Source organism: Chlorocebus sabaeus, chromosome X, assembly GCF_047675955.1.
Source record: "Chlorocebus sabaeus isolate Y175 chromosome X, mChlSab1.0.hap1, whole genome shotgun sequence".
NCBI lineage: Eukaryota > Metazoa > Chordata > Mammalia > Primates > Cercopithecidae > Chlorocebus > Chlorocebus sabaeus.
In genome coordinates this window covers 103,045,769-103,060,194 of record NC_132933.1, presented here as the reverse complement: position 1 = coordinate 103,060,194, position 14,426 = coordinate 103,045,769, and the positions used below count along the sequence as shown (strand labels likewise).

The 14,426-nt window shown below is 42.2% G+C and overlaps 1 protein-coding gene across 3 annotated transcripts in view; it reads left to right on the top strand.

Moving 5' to 3' along the window:
* The first annotated feature begins 1,753 nt into the window (after positions 1 to 1,753).
* PAGE4 (PAGE family member 4) overlaps positions 1,754 to 14,426 on the top strand; it is a 79,007-nt gene continuing 66,334 nt past the window's right edge. For 2 of the 3 annotated variants that reach the window (XM_073013210.1, XM_007991717.3), the window contains exon 1: positions 1,754 to 1,991. In XM_073013210.1, the coding sequence (XP_072869311.1) occupies positions 1,911 to 1,991 (81 nt within the window). In that variant the 5' untranslated portion in view covers positions 1,754 to 1,910. Of the gene's footprint in view, positions 1,992 to 2,987; positions 3,611 to 14,426 lie in introns of those variants that run through there. The other variant, XM_073013211.1, reaches the window with a different exon arrangement.

The window sequence follows — 14,426 nt, the reverse complement described above, 5'->3', positions numbered from 1 at the left end:
CTGGGTTACGCCCTTATGTGTATTTATAAAACGGAAGGGGCTGTTGCCTGTGAAGGAAAAACAGGCACTAACAAGCTGGTAAGGCAGCTTAGTGGGGGAATGGTGTGGGCCCTCCCAAGAGCTCTCCAAATGCTGCCACATTGCAGCCATCTATTCTGACTCTGTCCCTACATCCTCATACACACAGTGCATGAGGCTGTGTAGTCAGATAGACACAGTCTCCAAACCTGCACCTGCCCAGAGATTTCTGGGAGACCTTGGGTGGGTTACTCTGAGCCACAGTAACCTCATCTGCAGTCTGGTGACAGCAATCCTTATTTTACAGGATTGGAAGAGAACAAGTGTGGAGTTTCCAGGCTAGCATAATGTCCAGATTGTAGGGTCTTATAAATGCCTTTTCTCCCTGCTTCCAGGTCAAAACCTGTGAGCATGCCATGTTTTCACTGAAGCTTCTATTTGTAGTTCTAGTTCCTGGGGTATGAAGAAAAGAAAAGGAAAATGATTTGGGGATGGCTGCAATTTGTAACAAGTCAGTGTGCCACAAGACATCTTGGATATGCTGCTTGTAGTGGGTTTAATTATGTCCCCCCAAAATATATGTCCAAGTTCTGGCCCCCAGTACTATGAATGTCACTTTATGTGGACACAGGGTCTTTGCAGAGGTAATTAAGTGAAGATGAGTTTATTCTGGATTGAGAGTGGGCCCTAAATCTAATGACTGATGTCTGTATGAGAGAAAGGAGAGGGAAGATTGGGACACAGAGACACAGTAGAGAAGGCTGTGAAGACAGAGGCAGAGACTAGAGTTAGGTTGCCAGAAACCAAGGAATGTCTGGGGCCACCGTAAGCTGAATGGGGCAAGAAGGGATTCTCTCCTAGAGATTTCAGAGGGAGCATGGCCCTGCTGACACCTTGATTTTTGACTTCTGGCCCCCAGAGCTATGAGAAAATAAATTTTGGTTGTTTTAATTTACCAAGCTTGTGGCAATTTGTTACGGTAGCCACAGGAAACTAGTACGCTGCTTAAAAGGAGGACATTTATTCAGGCATCAACATGTCCAGAGAAAACAGCATGCGTATTTGCTAGTACTTTCCCATCTGGTGTGTCCAGAGCATCAGGAGAAGCAGGAACCCTCCCAGCAGCCATCTGGTCTCTCTACCCAGCTCCAGGCAGAGCTGGCACCTGTACATGGATGGTCCCATCCCATGCCCAGGTTGCATATGATAGAGTTTCTGACTGTGATGTGTTACATGAGGGCATCTGTGCACCTCCTCATATGCAGGTAGAATAAACACACCGTCCTTTAAATGTTCTCCAAGCAAGGTCTGGCCGAAAGCACAATGGCAGGTGTGGTCATTGTATTTCCGCAGGAACATGAATTACCAATGAACACAGTGCTAAGAAATAGCTGATTATTTTCATCTTTGACTAAAAGATTTCTTGAAATTGCTTTGATAAAATAAGATCAACACTGATTTCCTTTTTATGCATTGTGCCTATCAATTGAAATGGAAAAAAGAAAGCCACTGCCAACTTTCATGTATTTAAATGTATAGGTAGATAGATACATGCAGATATTTATGATTTCTCCCTAGGATTCACAGATGCAAATGGAAAGGAAAAGTTGCAATGTTAAGTGTACATATTTTGTGGGGAAGACAAATAAGAACAAAGTCCCGCTTGCTCAGATGGACAGCTCTGTGTCTCCGCCTACAGGGCTCTGGGTGTGTGTGCACCAGGGGGAACCTGAAGTGGCCGCTTCTTCACAACCTCCGTTCCATAGACAGTTGCTTACCCCACCCCTTGTCACTGGAATAAAATCATTTGAAATATCTAACACCTGAAATTGCTAAAATGCACAGTGGACCTACGTAACAGCGATTTATGCCTATGAGGGCCTGCAGCCAAAATGATCAAGGAGAGAGCTGGGCTGCTGTCAGTGTTATTGTGGCTCATTGTCTATGCACCAACTGCAGTGCTACAGAGGCAGGTAACATTTATGACTTTCTGTTCGTTTGATGTCACTTTGGTACCTCAGCTCTGAGGTTTCCTTTGAGGAAGAGGGAGTGGAATGTCTGGAAGTTTTGACAGTGAATTTAACCTTCTCTCCTTAGAGAGTTTAAGGGGCTACTCTCTAGAATGATCCCCTCTGACATTTAGATAACACTGGATTCTGTTCATCTCTTGCAGAGGAGCTTACCAGCGTGGACTCTGTCCAAACACAGGAAACATGAGCAGAATCCCCAGCTTGCTTTCTCACACAGGACTCTGAGAAATACTCATCCTGTACATGCTCCCATTTAATGCCTTTTAATGGAACAAATTCGCCATTGGAAATATGCAGGAAGTTGGTTTCTTATGTATTTTGCCATCTTTAACCAATCCCTGGATGGGCTTCCAACATCTCATTGAAGAGAAATATTTGGATGAGATAGGGGAAGTGGAACTCAGGCTTCTCTTTGTATTTCTACTTGGGTAGAATCAAGGAAACCTAAATGGCCATAATGTTTTACCTTTACCCCTTGCTATAGTTTGAATGTGTCCCCCTCAAAATTCATGTGTTGGAAACTTAATTCCCAATGCAGGAGTGTTGGGAGTTGGGACTTGATAAGAGGTGATTGGCTCTGCCCTCATGACTAGATTAATGTCATTATCATGGAAGCAGGTTAGTTATCATGACAGTGGGTTGTTAAAAAGTGAGTTCAGCCCCTGGTGCCTCTCTATGCCTTGAGCACTGGTTTTCACCTCTGCCTTCTGCTGTGGGATAACAAAGCATGAAGACCTTCACGAGATGCTAGCACCAGGCTCTTGGACTTCCCAGCCTTCAGAACCATAAGCAAAATAAACTTTTATTTTTTATAAATTACCTATTCTGTAGTATTCTGTTATAGCAGCAGAAAACAGACTAAGACACTCACGAAATAAATATAACAAACCAGCGTGTGTGCACATATGCGCACATGCACTCATACTGGAGGATACAGTGAGTGTTTGAGTTTTTGTGTCTTGTAGTTGTTGATGCAAGATGGCTTATGGGGTTGAAATTTGTCATCCATACTAAGTAATGTACCAGTTGAAATCGAGCAAAGTATGGAGAAGAGCCTTAAAAATCTGAAAAAATGGGGTGAGCTTAAAATAATTTAATATGTGCAGCTCAGGGAAGCTGCTATTTAGGAGAAGTGGGAATGTGCCTCTGCTTCAAGACTGTAAGTCTCCAAAGAGTAATTTGCAGGTACTAAGAGGGCACTACAAAGAAGGAAACGGGCAGAAAGGAACTGAAGTGTGTCTTAGTTTGCTCAGGCTTCCATAACAAAATATCACAGACTAGGTGGCTTAAACAATAGACATTTATTCTCTCACGTTCTGGAGGCTGGAAGTCCAAGATCAAGGTGCTGGCTGATTTGGTTTCTGGTGAGGGCTCCGTTCTTGGCTCACAGATGGCTGCTTTCTTGCTGTGTCTTCACATAGTCTCCTCTTTGTGAGCAAAGAAGAAAAAGAAACAAAAAAATAGAAAAGAAAGAAAAATAAAGGACAAAGAAAAAGAGAAGAAGAGCAAGAAGAAGAGCTCTGTTATCTCTTCTTTTAAGGACCCACCCTGATTTAATTAAGGTAAAATAACTGTATGACTTCATTTAACCTTAGTTACCTCCTTGTAAACCCTGTCTCCAAATACAGTCACATTGGGGATTAGGGTTTCAACTTACGAATTTGGTGGAGAAACAATTATTTCCATAGTAGAGTGGAAGCTATAGGCAGTAGAATGACCTCCCAGGGAAACAACGGGGACAGTGATGCTATTCCTGAGGAATTAAAAGTGCATTGGGCTGGCCCAGTTCCACAATACGCTCTACGAAGGGCTTCCTTCCCTCCTGGCCCTTTGGAGATGTGAGGAAGGGACTGACAGACTAAACACTTTAGGTTGCTTGGGAGATACCGTCTGATAAAAACTTTAATCTGGTAACCTTTCTCTCTCTCTTTCTCTTTCTCTCTCTCTCTGTCTGGCTCTCCTAATGGAATACTAGTGTATTCTTATTAGGGAAGATAGAATTTGGTTAGGAAGGAAGGAAGAAAAAAAGGCAGGCAGGCAGGTATTGGAGCCAGCAGGACTGGGAGATCGCAACCACAATCTCCTGGGCAAAAGAAAGGGGAAATTAGAGGTAGTGCTTTCTCTTAGTCATGCGGGTAGTTACTGGCAATTTGTTCTGGCCAGCAGAACTTCTGATATCATGGCTATTGAATAATTTATCATCAAAGTTTAATGTGAAACCAGGTGACTAATAACTCAATCTAGGAACAGAAATAGAATCTTCATTTTTTCTGCCTGAAGAAACCTTTTTTTTCTGTCATTTGATTTAAAGGCCAAAGGCTATTCACCATACCACTGAGAATCATAAAACCTTTATGAAATACTCATTACAGTGTTGAAATGAATGTGTGATAGAGAGGAAAGATGGGCTAATTTAAATCCTTACCCGACCCATCTTAATGAGGTAAAGACTCCTGTGAAAGCTATCATACTCAATGCAGTGAGATCACAGCATAGGCTATATATATATATTTTAACCTCTTTCTAGGTTGAATGGAAACCAGGCAGTGGCCAATAGGCGATAGAAATAAACGTTCTTCTCTTACTGTGATCGTGTAGATCTGATGGGGTTTTCAAAATGGCACATGGGTCAGTGTTTCTTGGAGCCTGGACTAGCACTTCCTCCTGGCATCTTAAGAGAAACAGTCTCCAGGCTTGGTAGAAGTCCTTGGCTTTCTTGCTTAGAAATGTCAGAGGCCAATGAATATTTACATCCCCATCTCACCTTTACTCTGATTTGCTAATCTGATCCTTATCAAATCAGGCCAAAAGGAAAGCAGTTAGAAACTTGAACTTCCGTTGTTAGATAAGGACCAATCTCTACATTAAGAACTATACAGATATTTGTAAATTTCTCATTGGGACACAGAATTGGTACATATCTCCAGGTGATCCTGTTCTTTCAGCATGTATATTCTTCTCTTGTGTAGATATCAGTTGCTGTGATGGTCAGAAAGAGACAAAGAGAAACAAATTCATCAGTCTGTATTATATCACAGTAGAACACAAGGCTAGAAAGTAGGTTCGACCCTGTTGGAACCCAGCTGGTCTGCTGCCGTTACTGAGTTTCAGGGTCCCTGTCTGCATATCTGAAAAATAAGTTCATCTTTCCTAAAGACCTATCCAATCTTTCATTCTATAATCATAACTAGGGTGATAAGATGTTATTTCATACTTAGAGGATGGGGAATTTGAAGCCATGCATGGTTATGAAAGGCCCAGAGATGGAATCTCATCTCTGATTCAAGGCTTTTGTTTCTGGCTTCCTGCTGTGTTACTTCAATGAAACCAACCCTTTTAGGGCATATGTCCACACATATTGGCCTATTCAAAATGCCATTCTATGCTGGATGAGGTGGCTCACACCTGTAATCCCAGCACTCTGGGAGGCCAAGATGGGAGGATGGCTTGAGGCCAATGTGGGAGGATGGCTTGAGGCCAAGCGTTTGAGACCAGCCTGGACAGCATAGTGAGATCCCATCTCTACAAAAAATAGAAAAATTAGCTGGGCTTGGTGGCATGTGCCTGTACTCCCAGTTACTTGGGAGGCCGAGGTGGGAGAATTCCTTGAGCCCAAGAGGTTGAGGCTGCAGTGAGCTATGATCGTACCACTGTGCTCTAGCTTGGGTGACAGAGCAAGACCCTGTTGCTTACAAAAAAAAAAAAAGAAGCAAAATGCCTTTCCAAATGATCCCATTGACTGGGCAGAAACGTTACATTGTTAAAATATTTTGTGCCAGCTGCGGTGGCTCATGCCTGTAATCCCAACACTTTGGGAGGCTGAGGCGGGTGGCTCACCTGAGGTCAGGAGTTTGAGACCAGCCTGGCCAACATGATGAAACCTTGTCTCTACTAAAAATACAAAAAAAATTTAGCTGGGTGTGGTGGTGGGCGCCTGTAATCCCAGCTACTTGGGAGGCTGAAGCAGGAGTTTGAGACCAGCCTATGCAAAATGGCGAAACCCCTTCTCTACTAAAAATACAAATTAGCCGGGTATGGTGGCGCATGCCTATAGTTCTAGCTACTTGGTAGGCTGAAGCAGGAGAATCACTTGAACCCAGAAGGTGGAGGTTGCAGTGAGCCGAGATCACACTATTTCACTCCAGCCTGGGCAACAAAAGCGAAACTCTGTCTCAAACAAATAATAATAATAATAATAATAATTTTGCACAGTCTTCTCCATGAGATTTATACTCCTAGAGAGCAGAGATAATGACAAGCCTATAAGTCAATGTAGTATTGTTTTATTTAGTGCCTGCCTATTACCTAAAGAATTTGAAGCAGTTTACACTAAAAACATAAGAAGAATAATCTTGAAAACCCAGGAAGAAAATTTGGGCAGAGAAGTCTCTGGGGAGCATCCCAAAACTAATGGCTACTGAAAATAAACCTCTCTAAACCCCTCTCTGTCTTTCTCTCTCCTTTCTTTTTCTTTCTGCTTCCCTTCTTGATTTGTATTGTGTTTTCTCAATTAATTATTTTCTCTTTCTTATGCCTTCTTTTTCTTCCTATTTGGTTTCAGACAAAATGAGCCAGGTTTCTGAAACCTGAAGCCAAAAGCATCTGTGTTAGTCTGTTCTCACACTGCTATAAAGAACTACCTGAGACTGGGTAATTTATGAAGAAAAGAGGTTTAATGAACTCACAGTTCCACAGGTTGGACAGGAAGCATGGCTGGGAAGGCCTCAGGAAGCTTACAATCATGGCAGAAGGTGAAGGAGAAGCAAGCACCTTCTTCACATGGCAGAGCAGGAAGAGGAGAGAGTGAAGGGGGAAGGACTACACGCTTTTAAACCATCAGATCTCATGAGAACTTACTATCAAGAGAACAGCAAGGGGGAAATCCGCCCCCATTATCTAATCACCTCCCACCAGGTCCCTCCCCTAATATTAAGAATTATAATTCAATATGAGATTTGGGTGGGGACACAGAGCCAAATCATATCAGCATCCTAATGAATACATCATTTGATTTTCGTGGCATGACATTAAGTATGAAGTATTATCACCCCCATTTTACAAATGAAGAAACTGAGGCACAGAGGGGTTGAAGATGAAGACTTGCCTAAAATCAAAATGGTAAATGGTGGAGTGAGGATTTTGGTGAAGATAGTCTGAATCCAGTAGCTACATCATTAACTATTATAATATATACTGCCAGGTATGAAGTCAGATTTTAAACCAGGTCTGTTTAACTGAAACTCCATTGATCTTGACTATTAAACTATGCTCCCTGTGATGAAAATGATGATGATCGTGACAATGGCAATAACAGTAATAATTATAGCTGACATTTACTGAGCTTTTATAGTGTGTCAGCATTAGTTTAAATATTTTTTAAAAATCAACTGATTAAATTTTCACAAAAAGTCTGTGAGTTAGGTACTACTGTTATCCACATTTTAGAAATATTTATTTCTATTCATATTCACAAATTGAGGTATAGGTCATGTATTTAAAACAAATTCTAGTTAAGACATAATTCACATACCATATATCTTATCTTGTTAATCATTTTAATTACTATTTGATTAAGAAATAATACACATCGCCATAAAATTTACAACTGTATACTTTGTACAATTCAGTGATTTTTGTATGTCCACTATGTTGCACAGCTATCACCACTGTCTAATTTTAAAACATTTTCATCACCCCTAAAAGAAACCCTGTATCCATTAGCAGTCACCCTCCACTCCTTCCTCCCCGCAGGCCTTGGCAACCACTAATCTACTTTCTGTCTCTATGGATTTATCTGTTCTGGAAATTTCATATAAATGAAATCATACAATATGTGACCTTTTGTGTCCAGCTTTTTTCACACAGAACAGAGAAAAACAGCTACCATTTATTGGTTGCTATGACTACTATGTCCTACGCACTGTTATTGAGAGCTTTGTGTGCCTTATCTTTAATCCTCCCAATAACCCTGTGGCAGAGTAGAACTATCATCTTCATTTTAATGAGGAGACCGAGGCACAGAGCTGTTCAGTAACTTGCATAAAGAGCAGCGGCGCATACATGGCAGAGTTAAAATGCACATCCAGGTCTGTCTGTATCCAAATCCCACACCCTTTACATTCCATCTCTCTGCCTCAGTGTCACATGGATGTGGGCTACTAATGTGGTGGCATTGCAGCCAGGGCAAAGGAGTTGAGTCAACCACGTGGTGCTGAGAAACACAGCCCTAAGATCTCCTGGACTTGGTGTATCTTAGTGGGGTGGGGGCTGGGGATGCCCCATCTCAAGCCTGTGCTCCTGACCCCAGCAAATTTGCCTGCTGAGGTCCTGCTTGCTTACTTCTTCCTGCAGCTTCCTGGAGGCCCCAGCTGCAGTCTTTGGTTTTACTCAATTTGGATGTGTAGGTTACAGAGCTTGTATCGTGGAGCGTCTGTATTTCTTCATCTGGCTTTGCTTACATATGGAAACATGACACAGCAAGTCAAGCTTTCTATGAGGGGAAGGACAAAAATTCACTGACCTTATTCAAGTATTCCCCCAAAGTCTGCAGCTCAGGCACATTTCCATCTGGGGCCCATTGAATAGCATCAGCTGCCCTTCTCTGGATGGGCACCCGAGGATGACAGCTCATATTTGCTTCCACAAGAGGAGGTTTTGGGGTTGCCCAACGGTTTGTTGCACAGAGAGCCATTTATGCTGTTGACTTAAGTTGATACTTTCTCCCAGTGTTAAGCTCTTCAAGGTGTGGCCTGTGAGATCTGGGGGAATGAACTATTTTGCAAAGAAAGGATTATGCCTGATTGATGAAGCTGATATTTGCACCATGTGGTGGTGATGAGTATTCTTTGATGGCATTGGAGGATTTTATGTAACAGAAAATAAATATTTCAATGAGTTGAGTCCTAGAACGTTAGATCTGGAAGTGATCCTCAAGACTGAGTATTCAGCCCTTCTTTTTAGAGACAAATAAATTTACCAAGTCTGAGGGAGGAGTGTGGCACAGAGCAGGAATGCATGTGGTATCCATGGGCATCATTGAGAGAATGTACTGGGATCATTGCGCTCTGGTCATTTTACCCACTGAAGCCTTGGCTCCAGTGACCCCTGAATTTCAGTGACACACAAACATATCAGGATGCCTCACAGATGACAGCTGGTGCTTGTCGTATCATAGACTTTCGGCCCTCAGTGCTGCTTTGTCACTGGCTTTCTTGGGCAAAAATGTGCCCGCTGCAGGGTGGACCCTAGTCACTACCAAGAACACTGATGACGATGATGATGATGATGATGATGACATCATCTCAGAAAACCCAGAGAGTGATGTACAGCAGTGGGTCCCCAACCTTTTTTACACCGGGGACGGGTTTTGTGGAAGACATTTTTTCCATGTATGGGGCAAGGATGGAGGATGGTTTGGGGATGAAGGATGGTTTAGGGATGAAACTGTTCCACCTCAGCTCATCAGGCATTAGTTAGATTCTCATAAGGAGCAGGCAACCTAGATCCCTCACATGCACAGTTCACAATAGCGTTCGTGCTCCTATGAAAATCGAATGCCTCCACTGATCTGACAGGAGGCGGAGCTTACGCGGTAATGCTTGCTTGTCCGCTGCTCACCTCCTGCTGTGCAGCCTGGTCCCTAACAGGCCAAGAACTACTGGTCTGGGGCCCCGGGAATTGGGGACCCCTGATGTAAAGGACTTATGTGTGCTCTGGTGATTTGTGAGGATGCTTTGAGGACCAGACTGTCCCCAGCTGCTATTTCTCCTCAAAGTCACCTGGTTGATGTGCTCCCTTCTCCCTCTGAAGGACTTAGGGTAGCCTAACGGGGAGAGGAGACAGTGAAGGCCCACAGAACAGGACCAAAATACCCAGCAGTACAATTAGCTGTCTCCACAGACCAGTCCAAGATCTCTTTTATTTATATATTGTACAAACGCAGATGTTTTACATTTTATTTAATAATTGTTTTAGAGACAGGGTTTCTCTATGTCACTCAGGCTGGAGTACAGTGCTGTGATCATAGCTCACTGCAGCCACAGCTTCCCAAGTAGCTGGGACTACAGACATGTGCTACCATGCCTGGATAATTTTTTAAATTAATTTTTTGTTTGTAGAGATGACGTCTTGCTATATTGCTCAGGCTGGTGTCGAACTCCTGGTCTTAAGTGATCCTCCACTTCAGACTCCCAAAGTGCTGGGATTACAGGTGTGAGACATTGCACCTGGCCCAAAAGCAGATGTTTATACTAATAGATATGGACAATGAATAATTAAGTGGTGATTTCCATGCTCTATAAAGATGGCAGAGAAATGGATACTACTTTTCTAAAAATAGTGCCTGCCAAAAGAGTTTGTTTCAATAATTTGGAAAACGCAGGTCCAAACGGCTCATTCTTTCAGATTGCTGAACTGATTTGCTGTTATTGCAGCTACAGGCCTCTAAGAGTCACTGTTGAGCTCTCAGAGGAATGTAGAAGCTGGCAGGGAAGAGAAGGTCTAGAAAAAAACCTTATCTTATATAACCAGAAAATATTTATCAAAAGTAAGGCATTAATCTCGATACAATGTTATTAACCAAACCATAAAAGTTATTCAGATTTCATCAGTTTTTCCAGGATCCATTCAGGATTCAACATGGTATTTGTCGTTTTAGTCATGTCATGTCTCCAGTCTGTGACAGCTCCTCGGTCTTTTCTTGTTTTCCATGACCTTGACATTTTAGTGGTCAGGTGTTTTGTAGGCAGTCCCTCAATTTGAGTTTGTATAATGGTCTGTCATGATTAGAATGAAATAGAAATTTCTCATGATAAGACTGAAGTAGGTTTAAGTTAGTGGAGCCGTCTTGGGGCTAAATTTAAGAAAGGGATAAGTTAATTTTCTCTGTCCTGCTGCATCCTCCTGCATCCTGCCCTCTGTCTCCATCTTCAGTTCACTTCTCTCTGCCTTCAGTTCACTTATTAAGGCCAAGCCTTAATAAACACTTATGCTTGCTCTGTGTCCAAACCAATGATAAGCACTTGGGGCAATGCAGATGGAAGGTATCTGCCTCCATTCCTCTTTCTCTTCTTTCTTTCCATTTCTTTTCTTTCTACCCCTTTCTTTCTTGCTTGCTTTCTTTTTCTTCTTTCTTTCTTTCTTTCTTTCTTTCTTTCTTTCTTTCTTTCTTTCTTTCTTTCTTTCTTTCTTTCTTCTTTCTTTCTTTCTCTGTTTCTCTCTCTCTCCTTCTCTCTGTTTCTCTCTTTCTCCTTCTCTGTTTCTCTCTCTTTCCTTCTCTCTCTCTCTCCCTCTCTCTGTCTGTCTCTCTCCTCCTCTCTCTCTCTGTCTCTCTCCTCCTCTCTGTCTCCTTCTCTCTGTCTCAACAGGTGTCCTCAAACTCTAGGAATGAATTCCAATATCCTACATTGTGACCAGAAGGAGGCCCCACAGTACTCCTTCTGAAAGGGTTTGAGCAGAGGGCAGTCAGTCCTGCAGCTGTAATTCATCATTACATCGCTCATTGTGTGAAAAGCAATAATGTTCCATTAGCAAAGTATTAAATCTGAAATGTTTGTACTGAATTCTGGAGAAACTTCCTGAGGTCACCTTCTCAACTGGGTGGTGTGATGTTTCATCTCAGTGGTCCTGATTTTTCTTACTTTTGGTGGAAGGGGGAATAGTAACTTAGTTTTCTGGAGTTTCCAGAGGGATGGGAAATATTATGAAATCAACAACGTTGTAGCTCAGTACATGATCCTTTCAATTTACACCAATGGCTAAGATTTATTATCATTTTTCTGATAAAAGTTTGGGGCTTTTAATCATAGCCCCATTGAACATCAAGTTTGGAGGAAGATGTTGTTCACAGTTGTGTCATTTTATGTATGAAATCACTGAGGCCAGAGAGGGAAAAACAACAAATTACTCAATGAAATCGATATTGCTCGTTTTCTGTGTGCTCAGTTCTGTACTGGCTGGTAGACGGGTATATAGGTTTATAGGACATTGTGCCTATCTGTAAAAATCTTCAAGATCTAGCATGGGGGTGTTTACTATTCTGTTTAAGGTGAGCAAGAGCAAGGCAGCAGTTGTGGCATTGATGCTAAGTATCATATGAATTCATAGACAAGTCCAACAAAAGTTTGGAAAGGCCTTAAAGAGGGGTAGAAATTGAGCTGGATCTTTCACAATTGATAGGATTAGAGAGAGGAAAAAGCCAGACAGTGGAAGCCTCCAAAAACCAAACAGAAAAGGTTGAATGATTTGAAGCAAGAGTGCCATGAGGGGACCACTGTGGTTTTTTTTTTTTTCTTGTTTGTTTTTGAGACAGGCTATCACTCTGTCGCCTTGCTGGAGTGTAGTGGTGCAATCACAGCTCACTGCAATCTTGACCTACCCAGGGCTCAGTCTCCCAAGTAGCTGGGACTGTAGGTGCATGCCACCATGCCCAGATAATTTTTCCTATTTTTTTTGTAGCGACAGGGTCTCACTGTGTTGCTTAGGCTGTCCTTGAACTCCTGGGCTCAAGTGATTCCCCTACCTTGGCTTCCCAAAATGTTGGGATTACAGGCATGAGCCACCATGCCCAGGTGAGGGGAGTAGTGTTTACAGAAACTTAATCTAACTGAGATGTGCAGTGGGATCAGCTGTTTCAAGTGGGAGAGTCATTGCCAGGCAAGTGTGACATTTATTCTGTGCCTCTCAGGGGCAGCACCAAAGCACTGTGGTCCACTAGTGAGACTAGAAATCAGATAGGAAAGGAAAATTCTGCTATATTGAGGCAGCAGGAGAGACTTTTTGGAGTAAATGTATCCTTGAGTGTTCCTTAAATTTTAATGGAAAAAGTACATTGGTTAACATTTTTAAAGTGCTTTTTCTGTGCTAGCCATTGCTATGTGCCTATTGGTTCACGTAATCTCTCTTATACAGAGGAGGAAACTGAGGCTTGTAAAATAAGTCCCTCCGCTTAAATCATAAGGCCAGAAGATAGCAAAGTAAAGTTTCCTAAATAGACCTGTCTGATTTCAGAGTCCCTATCTCCTGACATCCTACATATTGCGGCATTATTTTTTCTATGTTAGAGCTGGAGGAAATTCTAGTCCAAACTCTTGTTTTAATGAAGAGCAGGTCAAAGGCCAAACAATCAGAGTGGTGCACCTAATCCTTGATCATTTTGTGCTTCTTCAAAATGTTGGTGCCTCTGACATCAGGCATCTGGATGCTGGGGATGGAGTATCTGGTTCTGATGTCACAGAGTAACTTAGGGGAACAAACCCTCTCTAAAAGAGTTCAGGCTTTAGACTTAGCTGACTAACATAGGGGTCCCCATATTATTCAGTGACTCTTTCCCCTCCAGTTATGACTTGAGATCTGGTTCTGGAAAAGACTGAAAGGGGGGGCATTCTTGGCAGGAACCCAAGCTGGGCAGTCATTGGTGGGGATGGGGGAATAGATGTTATCCCACCTTCATATTTTGATTCCTGTGACTCTGAAGGCTTTTCTGTTTGGACAAATATATCATCTAACATGGCCACTGTGTGTCCTTGGGCAAATTGCTTGCTTTTTCTGAATGTCAGCTTTTTCCTTTGTAGAGTGAGAATAGTGATCATACCTACATTTTTAGGGTTGTGAGTGTGAGAATGGAACCGCTTTGGTTAAGTGTACAAAGTAGACACTCAGTGAATGTTAGTTCCCTGAAATACCTTGGTAGGAAAGGCAGTGGGCGGTAAAATGGCAAGATCCCTTATTTGGAATTAGACAACATTGATGATGCATTTAGGATCATCAAACTTGGGTGTGTGGTCTTGGGCAAAGCAGATAAGTTCTGGCTGTAGTCTCACCTGAAAAACAAAGAAGCTCATTCTAAATGGAGCACATGATAATCATTAAGAAACTAAATGGTATGCAAAGTTATGGAGAAGGAGAAGCAGATAAAAAAGGGAGGGGAGAAGGGAATTGTCAAGAAATCCACTTTGCTTTTTTACATCTCACATATTTGCCAAAAGCCTCTGCTTTCATGGAGGCATGAGTCTAATAAAAACAACTGTTGTCTCTAAGGTTAGTTACTGTAAAAACACACACACACACAAACAAAAAACCTATAACTGCAAACTACAGGTAGTTTTAGAGAGACTTAACAATAACAGTAATGATAATATTTACCATTTATTGAATGTATGCTATGACCAATAACCGAGCTGGATGCTTCACACACAGTATGTCCATTTTTCCTAGCAATCCTGCAAGGTGAGAATTACTGAAAACAATTTACAGGTGAGGACACCAAGTTTTCAGACATGTTAAGCTAATCTCCTGCAGATGAAAAGTGATGGAGATGGGATTCCAACTCAGGTTTCTTGAGCTTCAAATGAGTTGCTCTTTCCCTTAGGCCAAGATGTT